This window comes from Leptonychotes weddellii, unplaced genomic scaffold (assembly GCF_054177405.1).
Source record: "Leptonychotes weddellii isolate Sample4059 unplaced genomic scaffold, ASM5417740v2 HiC_scaffold_3363, whole genome shotgun sequence".
NCBI classification, from domain to species: domain Eukaryota; kingdom Metazoa; phylum Chordata; class Mammalia; order Carnivora; family Phocidae; genus Leptonychotes; species Leptonychotes weddellii.
In genome coordinates, this window is record NW_027935594.1 from 1 (window position 1) to 9,551 (window position 9,551).

Consider the following 9,551-nt stretch of genomic DNA (forward strand, 5'->3'; position numbering starts at 1 on the left):
CCCCCCCCCCCCCCCCCCCCCCCGCTCCCCGGGCAACCCAGCAGCCAGCTCTCCCCAACCCCCGGGACGTCGCTTAATGTGAACATGGAAACAGAGGCCGCCGGGGCGGTGGCAGGGGCCGGCCAACTGGCTCCGCGTCAGGGACGAGGCCTGGGCCGCCACCCGCCCCGCCGGGGGTTGGGGCACCTGCCCCAGGGTCCTCGCCGCCAGTTCGCCGCGCTCCCCGCCCCGGCAGGAGGCTCCCGGACTCGGGAGGCCGGCGGCGGCGGGGAGAGGCAGCGTGGAGCGGCGAGGAAGGGAAAGGGAGGGCAATAAAGCAAACCCAAGTCCCAACCTCGGTCTCAGCCGCCACTCAATGCTGGCCCGGCGCCCAGACTCTCCCACACCCGGGCTCCGATCCCGGGAAGCGGGCGGGGGCGGGGGGCGGCGCGCGGCGGGGGCGGGGCCTGGCGCGCCGGGGCGGCGGGAGGGGGGAGGCGGGCGGAGCCGGGCCCAGGCCGCGCCTCCCGCCCGCCCCGCTCTCCCTCTAATCTCACCATCAATCTCTCACACATATATTTATTTTTTCTCAAATTCCCCTCCCTCCCCCACAACGCACCACCATAATAGGTCTGCTGCACATGCGTACTGCATACAGGGGGTGGGTTTGTATTTTCAGACCTTTTGCAAAGAAACTACCAGAATTTTCCGCACCACCCACAATCATTCCCCACCCCCACCCCCAAGGAATCACATCTATATATTATGTTATATTATTTCTCGAGACTTGCCAGAAGGGGGAGGGAGAAGAAATGAGTTTTTGGCTTCCTGCTCCCTTCCCCCACAACACGAGTGCTATTATTTTAAACGTTTAACAATGTAAGGAGACGGGAGGGGGGGAAGGGATAAAATTGGTCTTGGGTAAGAATGTAAAACAAAATGGTGAGAATCAAAGCAGTCGGAATGAAAAACAATAGACCTCTAATACGTGCAAATTCATATTCTGGAGAAGGATGAGGGAAGGCAGCCCGCACACATTTCCTTCGAGGAGGCTTATTTTGCTCACACTTAGGTAGACAGAAATAACGAGCGGACCAAAAATATTTTCCCAAAGTTTTGCCTCAGAAAGTCATCTGAGGGGGTGCATCTGGGTCACTCATTTGACTCGGAGGGCTGAAAGGGGGTGGGGGGGATACAATGGCCCCGGGAGAGCGCGGAGGTGGGTTTTCATTTCAAATACAAATTTTTAAAAAACATTTGACGTTTCTTCTCGGCTGTTGAGAGAGCGGAGGGGAAGATGGGGAGAGGGAGGACTGACACAAAGACCCACCTCGACCTCAGATTCTTTCATGCCCCTCTCGCTCACATCCCCAAATACGGGATCAAAAACACCCAAATACCACATTCCAAGTTCCAAACAAATAGGTGGCTTAACACAACCTGACATCCTTTCTTTCCCTTTATAGCTACGTTTGCCGTGCTCCAGGCATCCCCCTCCCCACGATTCTTTATTCCTTCTCCTTCTTGCAAATCCATAGGTTCCCTGGGATAACTTTCTAAAAACTTTTCCCTTTTTCAGACAAGCCGGGGGGGGGGGGAGGTCCCTGTTTCCATCAGACACGCACCCTCCTCCGCCCCCCCCCCAGAAGGCACCCCGTACTCCCTCAAAGGTGGTCTCAACGGAACAGGAACATTTGCTACATAAGCCACACAGATCAATGTGACAGTTTCACAAAGAGCGTGATGTTAGCCGTCCTGAAGTTTGGTGCATTTGTGCTGCATGGCACCCAGAGGCCTGGGGGTATGGGTGTCCCCTTCCCTGCCCCAAGCAGAAGAGGTGAGCACCCTCAGGATGCTCCCCTGTCCTCAAGAAGATTAGAAATCACTCCACTAGGAGGGTGGTCTGAATGGGGCCACTGCTCGCCCCATGCGAGGCAGCAGTCTGCCCCTTCCACCCCTGGGGGAACTGCCCAGAGGGCGGCCGGGTGACTCGTCATCCCGGGGGAGCGGTGCCGAGTGACGGTCAAGCTGCACAACAGCTGGGTGGGCAGTTCACGCCCCCCGGCGTGATCAAGGTGCGGGTGGTTTCAGCGAGAGAGTGAGTGACAGTGAATGGCAGCCACGTGAGAGTCACAGCTGGGCAGCTCGGCCACCCCAGACTGACGGGGTCACGCGGGGGGGTGGGGGTGGGGGCCCGCACTTGACACAAAAGAGCCGGGAGCAGAGTGGAGATAAAGGGGGTGGAGTTGGGGGCATCTAGTTTCCCAGACACTCTCCCCGCGCTCCCCGATCCTAACGCAGTGCTCTCCCCGTGACGAGCTGGGGGGAGAGGCGGTAGGAGCAAGTCCGACTCCAGGAAGTGGTCTGCGCTGAGCGCGGCCACCACCTGCCCCCGGGCCCCAGCCGCCCGCAGACATCCACGCGACCCCTCCCCCACGTGCCACCGCACGCCCCGGAGTTGGCGGGCGCCCGGGTCCCCGCAGGTGGGGGTCCGATGGAGACCGACCCCCACCCCCGCCCCCGCCTCCCCCACTCCTGAGGGGGGGTGGTTAGGCCCGCGGTCCGCTCCACACGCGGAAACCCCCCGTTACCTCAGCGCAACCCCACTCGGGCCGAGCCCGAGGGGCGCCCGCGCGGCCGCCCCTCCCCCACGCGCCCCTCCTCCACGCCGCCGTCCGGCCGCCAGGGTCTCCGCGGTCCCTCGCTCGGCCAGGGAGGGGGCCCTGGCTTCGCCGCGGCCGTTTCCTGCCTACCCCCTCCCCGCCGAGGGTAAAAAAAAAAAATCTCCTCCTCCTCCTCCCCCGAAAGCCGCGACCGAGTGGCCCGGTCCGCGCGCGCAGCTCGCGCCCAGCGCTCTCCAGCCCGGGTGGCGGCGGCGGCGGCGGCGGCGGAGGAGGCGGCGGCGGCGGCGGCGGCGGCGGGGGAGGGGTGCGGCGGGGGGAGGGGAAGAGGCCTGGCCCCGCGGCCGCCGCCGCCGCCGCCGCCGCCCGCCCGCCGCCGCCCGGCCCGCCCGGCCCGCCCGGCCCGCCGCGGGGCCCCGGGCCCGAGACTGGCGCCCCGCGCCCCGGATTCGCCTCGGCTCGGCCGCGCGGTGGGTGCCTCGCCCCCGCCCGGCCTCGCGCGCCCGCGGCTCCCGCTCGGGCCGGGGGGGAGGGGGGGAGTCGGGGCGGCCGCTTACCTGGCGGCGGGGGCGGCGGCGGCGGCGGGGGCGGCGGCGGCGGCGGCGGCGGCGGGAAGAGGTGGCAGCCGGGGGGGCTGTGGCGGTCGCGGCCCCGGTCGTGGCCCGGCCCGCGCCCGAGCACTCCGTCGTCGTCGTCCTCCTCGTAGTCCTCGTCGGCCGCCTCCACCTCCTCCTCCTCCTCGTCGCCCTCTTCTTCCTCCTCTTCTTCCTCCTCCGACACCACCATCTCCTCCTCCTCCTCCTCCTCGTCCCTCAGAGGGGAAGCCATCCTGTGGCTCTGGCCCCCCCACCACCCCCCCACCCACCGCCCGCCCGCCTCCCCCACCGCTACCACCACCACCTCCTCCTCCTCCTCCTCCTCCTCCTCCTCCTCCTCTTCGGCGGCGGCGTCCTCCTCCTCCTCCCCACCGCCTCCCCCAGCCCCCCAAACCCCCGGGCCACCCCCCTCCAGAACCCCCCCTCGGGGCCGCCGGCTGAGGAGGGGGGCCGAACCACCCCCAAAAATTGTCTTGGAAAAAATTGAGAGACTTTTTCCCCCCCCCTCTCCCCTTCCTCCCAAGAGAACAAGAAAGGGGGATTAAAAATATATATATATATAAAAGTTTTCGACTTCTCTCTGCCCCCCTCTCCGTTGCTTTAAATATATTTAAATTCTGAGGGGGGCGCTCAGAAATATTTCTCAGAGCTGAGGCACTAAGATGGCCGCCTTGAAATTATTTTTAAAACAACCCCCCCCCAGCACCGCCACCCCCTCCATGAAGAAAGGGAGAGGGGGGAAAAAATCCCCTTTTAAAACAAAATGGCTGGCTTAATATTTCAGTTTTCACCCCCCCACTCTCCTCCCTGTTACACCCCCATCTCCAAGCCTCTACCCAGAAACCCACAAATTTCTCCCTTTTTTCATAACTGATTAGTGCACAGATTAATAGAGATATTTTCCTTGTGTACTGTGTGTGTGTGAGTGTGAGTGTGTGTGTGAGTGTGTGTGCGCGTTGGGGGGGGCATGAAGGATTTCTGCATAAAACAAAAATGGCTGCTCTTTCTAACTCCCCCCCTATAAAAAAATATTTGAGGGGGGGCATTAATCAGTACTCATGCTCAGTCTGACATCAGCATAAATTGTTAAAGGTTAACTAGTTAGATACTAGTCCAACTAGATTTAAATATTTTTCTTTTCTTTACTAGTCTCTTCCTCCCCACCTCCCTTCTCTTAAAGAAAAGCTTTTTTTTTTTTTTTCTGAATACTTCAGAAGGGAGTGGTTTGATGTGAAGGTTTTTTTTTTTTTTTCCCCTTCAGGCATTGAAAAGGAAAAGATGAAATATATGTTTATATATAACTCTGTTTCTACATACCTCACTGAAGTCAAAACGCATTTAATTGTGTACGTATCCTTCAAGTGAGGAGCGGGGCTGGATTTTTCTCCCCTTTCTTTTAAAAAAGTGACAGAAATTCTAGTGACTTTTGGGGGAGAGATATGAATAGATACGATGATTGAGTTTTTTTTTTTTTTCCAAAGGAGTCCATGTTTGATTTTCCCCTTTGCCCAGCCTTTTCAGTGATTTATAATTGTTGTAAATTTTATCTGCACTCTTTTCTGCTTTACCTCGTCCTCCCCTCCCCCAATGGCTCAGACTATAAAATTCATCTGACTTGGGAAATTAATTTAGGGGTCAGGAGTACAGATTTTTAGAATAAAGGGGAAAGAGTCAAGTCTGAAAAATTGTGAAATTGTTTTCTCTCTTCTCCCGTTGCAGTATATTTCCCTTTCTCCATGATCTCGGACACTGGTAAAGTAGAAGAAACTGAGGTACGATGAAACAGAAAAGTCTCTGGGACTGAGAAAAAGACAGAGGTAGGGGTTCCCTCTGGAATTTTCATTCCACTTCCTTGGCCCATGATGTCCCACCGTACCCCAGTGTTTATCTCAGAAGTGGTGCCGGGAATCAGATGGAAGGTTGGAAAGGAGTCCTAAAGTAGCTTTCTCATCCAGAGATCCATCAGAAAAGTCCTCTAAAACTTGCCTCTTGAGCGGTGCCGGCAAAGGAAGGAGGGCAAAAAGCTCATTTCTACCCTTTTCAGTCCCTGTCACCTTTCCTAACTAACTCCAGCTTCCTCCCATTCTTTTGATCTCCCTTTGCCTCTTCCTTGCTTCCCCTCCTTTGCCTGGGGGACCCTTTCTCTCCTGGGTTATTTCTCTACCTCTTGAGCAGAGCTGCCAGCAACCCCCCCCCCCCAGCAGTGCTCAGGAGCACCTCAGACGACGGGGAATACTGTGCCAATGTTTGCTTAGGAGTCTGGAATATTCTTTATTGATGCACCATCCCCCATATACACACACTGATGCACTTGACCGAGTGAGGATGTCCATCTTTTTCTTGACCTGGCCTTTGGGAGTCTCTCGGCTGGGCTCCTGCGTCGGTCCTGCGCCGAGTCTACCTCTTGTCCCTCTTCTGTTCGATTGTGTTCTGTTCCCTCTCTCAGTCTCTTTGTGCGAGGCCATCTGGGTATCCCCCTCTTTTTGTACCGGGGCTTCTCTGTGTGTGTGATTTTATTTCCTCGCCGACACTGACTCCCATCCCCGCGGCTCTCAGCCTCTGTCACCTCTAAGTGACTTTCCACCTCTGTCTTGTTTCTGTTTACTTCTGTCTTCCGGGCTCGGCCTCCATGTGTCTGTCTCTTCCTCCTGTGTGCCTGGCTCCCTCCTCTCCCTGGCCCCTCGGCGTGTGTCGGGGCGGAGTGTCCCCACGTGGATGTGGGCCAGCCCTGCACATCGTGTGCGCCTCGGCCTGCCTGCCTCGGTGTGCCCCCTCCCCGTGCGCCGAGCACCCCTGCCCGCCCGCCACTGTGTGCCAGGAGCTGCAGGTGCGCGCCCCTGTCCCCACATTCGTCATTCCTTCGAGTGTGCTTTGCATGTGGATCTGCTCGTTTGCTTCCTTCTTCCTCTTGTCCGGGTCCCCCTCTGTCCGCCCACTTCTCCTCTCCTCTTTTCTCTCCCACTGACCTCTCTCGCTTTGCCGTCTTGGATCCTGGCTCCCGCCTGCCTCTCTACCTGCTCGCTCCTGTTATGGTGTCTGCCTGCCTGCCTGTCTGCCCCTCCCTGACTGGCTGGCAGCCTCTTTCTCTGGCTGTCTGTCTGCTTCTCTGGCTGTTTGCCCACCACTCTCTCTCCAGCCATCTGTCTCCCCGCCTGCCTGTCTCTGTCACTTTTTTAAGCCTTCGTCTCTTGGTTTGTCTACCTTCCAGGCCCTGCCATGCTTCCCTATCTGGGTTTGCCTCTTATGTTGCTCTTCTCCGTGTTCCTCCCCTTATGTATGCCTGCTAAGTTCGAGATTTTTCCCTCGCCTCCCCGTGCGTCCGTCTGCTTGCCTGTCCGCCCTGCCCGCTTCGCTGCCGCGGGCTCCCCGTCCAGTGCTTGCCTCGTTCTCCTCCGGCTGCACGTCCGCTTTTGCTCCCTTGGCTTCCTGAAACCTGCTCCCCATCCGCGGCGGTGGCCTCTCTACCCCAGAGCTGTCAGCGACGCCCTCGCCCCGAAGTCTCCGGGCCTTCCTGCTGCGCCGCCCGCCCTGCCTTGTCTCCCTGCTGGCCTCCGCTCGAGGGGGGCCCCACTGCTGCTTGTGTTCCTGGCTCCTCGGGTGGTCGGCCTGCCCCGGCCTTGCTGCCATCTTCCCAGCCTCCCCTGCTCTTGCCGCCTTTTCTTGCCGGCCGGCTGCCTGGCTGCCTCTCGCCGTCCACATCTCCGCCGCTCTTCTTCTTTCACCTTCTTTGAACGTCCCTCAGCGTCCCAATCGGTAGCACACACGCGATGCAAAACGTGTGAGGCGCTAGTAGTGTCCCGTGTCGCGTGGACCTCCCCCCTGCCCCTCTCGGCCGACCCCCTGCCCCTCTCAGCCATCCCCCTGCCCCGCTCCACCGTCCCCCTGTTCCTCTCCGCCGGCCCCCTGTCCCTCTCCTCTCCACCAGCCCCCTGCTCCTCTCCGCTGGCCCCCTGCCCCTCTCCGCCGGCCCCCTCTCCCTCTCCTCTCCACCAGTCCCCTGCCCCTCTCCGCTGTACCCCTGTCCCTCTCTGCTGGCCCCCTGCCCCTCTCCGCCGGCCCCCTGCCCCTGTCCCTGAGGCAGCCGCCACTTTGCGCTTCTCAGCTGTCGTTCCAGACGAGGGTCTCCCCGGATCTAAGTCCCTTGCCGTTTGCTGCCCTCCTTCCTCCTCCTCTCCCAGTCTTGCTGGATGCTTCTTTCTCTGTCACTCAGCCACTCCGCCTTGGCACTTCACTGGGCCTGCCAGTTCTTGCTCCTTTTCTTTTTGCTTCTACTCTAGGGCACCTGTCTTTCTGACGGACTGGCTACTTGTTCTTGCGGCCGGTACCGGAGGCGTGCTCACCCCTGCCAGGCTCTCCTCTGCGTGGGGTGCTACCTGGACACAGCCCAGCTCTGCTGGTCCCCTCATCGCCCAGCCATGGATCATGTGGATCAACTGAGACAGGACGTGGGGGCCCCGTCAAACTGAAAAGTACCACGTTCTAAGTTAGGTAGCCCGTGGGCCCAGCTCGTGTGCACGAAGAGTACGTGCGGGCCTGCCCTGCCTTCCCGACACGTCCATGTGCACGCGTCCGTGTGCAGCAATCACAGGCCTCTACTCTCGATCCCTGGGCCTGTCCAATGAGGGAGTCTTCCTCCCAGTCTGAAAAACTGCTTCCTCCTACGACTTTGCTCCCTTTTCCTCCTTCCCGCCGGCGCCTCTGCCCTGCCACCTCGAAGATGATGAGGCTCAGGCTTGGGGGGAGCAAAGACATGGCCTCTGTCCGCGTCTCTCCAGGAGGACGACAAGGAAAGTTTTGCACAGAATGCACTGCTCTTTCCTCACCCGCGTTCCTGACCCGCACGGTGTCAGCCTCGGCCTCTGGGCCTCTCTCCCCTTTCCCGCCCTCCCTCTCTCACTTCTCTTTTCTCGGTTCTGTCTTTCCCCTCAACTGTCTGTCTTGGGCTGCATTCTAGCGTCCCTCTGATTGGCCACCTTCCCCCTCTTCTGTCTGATTGGCCTGCATCCCTCCATCACCCCATCTGTCTGCTGGATTCTCCCTGTCTGCCTGCGGGGTAATGTATGTGATGGCGCTTTATCAGTCACAGAGCCCCGTGCGGCCTCAGACACTGTTATCTATCACTTTGTCTCCTCTCTCTCCTTGTTCTCTTCCTTCCTCGGTCGGCCTGCCTTCTCTCTTGCCCGCTGCCCGTTTCCCCGCCCGCGTCTCTCCTGGCGCTCTTGCCGGCCTCCCTGTCACTCATTCTCCTTTCCTCCCTCCCCAGCCTGTCTGTATGTCCGTCCTTACGCCTTTTATCTGGGCCTGCATGTCTCCCCGTCTCTAGGCGCTTGTCTCCCCACTTGCCAGTGTCAGAGTGGACACCACTCCCTGACTTTTTCCATCCTCCATACTTCAAAAACTAAAAATCAAATACAAAATTAAAGTGCCATATGACTCACGGCTAGGGGAGAATGGTTTTTGTTTTTACTGAGAAAACCATTAAAGTGAGAACAAGGAACTTAGGCAGGCAGCCTGTCAAATGCAAACCAGAAATTAGACGCCACCCTCCCGCCAAGAAAGAACTAGAAGAAAATTGTGAGGGACTCCTAAGCCACAAGATTATTTCTTTAACGCATAAGCAAGAAACTTACCCAAAGCAAGAGCCTCTAATCTTTTCTGGTACGTGGAAAGTTATAAGCCCTTCCCCCAGGAAAACAGTATACAGTTGACCCTTGAACAAGACACCCGGGTTTGAACTGCGCGGGTCCACTTACATGTGGATTTTTTTCAATAAATATATTGGAAGATATTTTGGAGATGTGCGATAATTTGAGAAAACTTGCAGATGCGCTGCATAGCCTAGAAACATAGAAAAAAATTACGAAAATGTTAGGTATTTCACAAACGCATAAAATACACGCAGATACGATTTTATCATTTGCCAACTTAAAATATCACCCAAACCTGTTTTTTTTAACGTTCAAACTTATGCACAAAAACACCTGAGAGACCATGTGCTATCTTTTCATTTTTGATGACTGGTGTTAGTAATGCACATCCCCCGTGTATAAGGTCTAGAGCGCGTCGCATCCTATCAGACAGCGTAGACGGAGGTAATGACAGATGATTCATCTCATAAACAGATGACGTAAACTTACAGTAGCGATAAATACAGAACTGTAAACGCATTTTCCTTATGATTTTCTTACTAATGTATTTTCTCGCAGCTTTATTGTAAGAATACAGTATATAGTATGAATAACACGCAAATTATGGGCAACCAACTGTTTATGGTGTTGGTGGGGCCTCTGGGCTGTCAGTAGTTACGGTGTGGGGCGTCGAAAGTTTTTCCACTGTGCAAAGGGTCAGCACCTCT

At 57.5% G+C, this 9,551-nt stretch overlaps 1 protein-coding gene across 4 annotated transcripts; it reads left to right on the plus strand.

Moving 5' to 3' along the window:
- Positions 1-2,225: 2,225 nt before the first annotated feature.
- LOC115942839 (uncharacterized) lies at positions 2,226-8,984 on the plus strand. Of its 4 annotated transcripts, none has more exons than XM_081810698.1 (3): positions 2,226-2,748; positions 4,458-4,542; positions 4,916-8,984. In XM_081810698.1, the coding sequence occupies exon 3, from the start codon at positions 6,413-6,415 to the stop codon at positions 7,631-7,633; it is 1,221 nt and encodes a 406-aa protein (XP_081666824.1). In that variant the 5' UTR covers positions 2,226-2,748; positions 4,458-4,542; positions 4,916-6,412; the 3' UTR covers positions 7,634-8,984. The 4 variants fall into 4 exon arrangements, with proteins under 4 accessions (XP_081666824.1, XP_081666826.1, XP_081666823.1 ...); XM_081810697.1 differs by lacking the exon at positions 2,226-2,748 and adding an exon at positions 2,962-3,070; XM_081810700.1 differs by lacking the exon at positions 4,458-4,542.
- Positions 8,985-9,551: the final 567 nt, after the last annotated feature.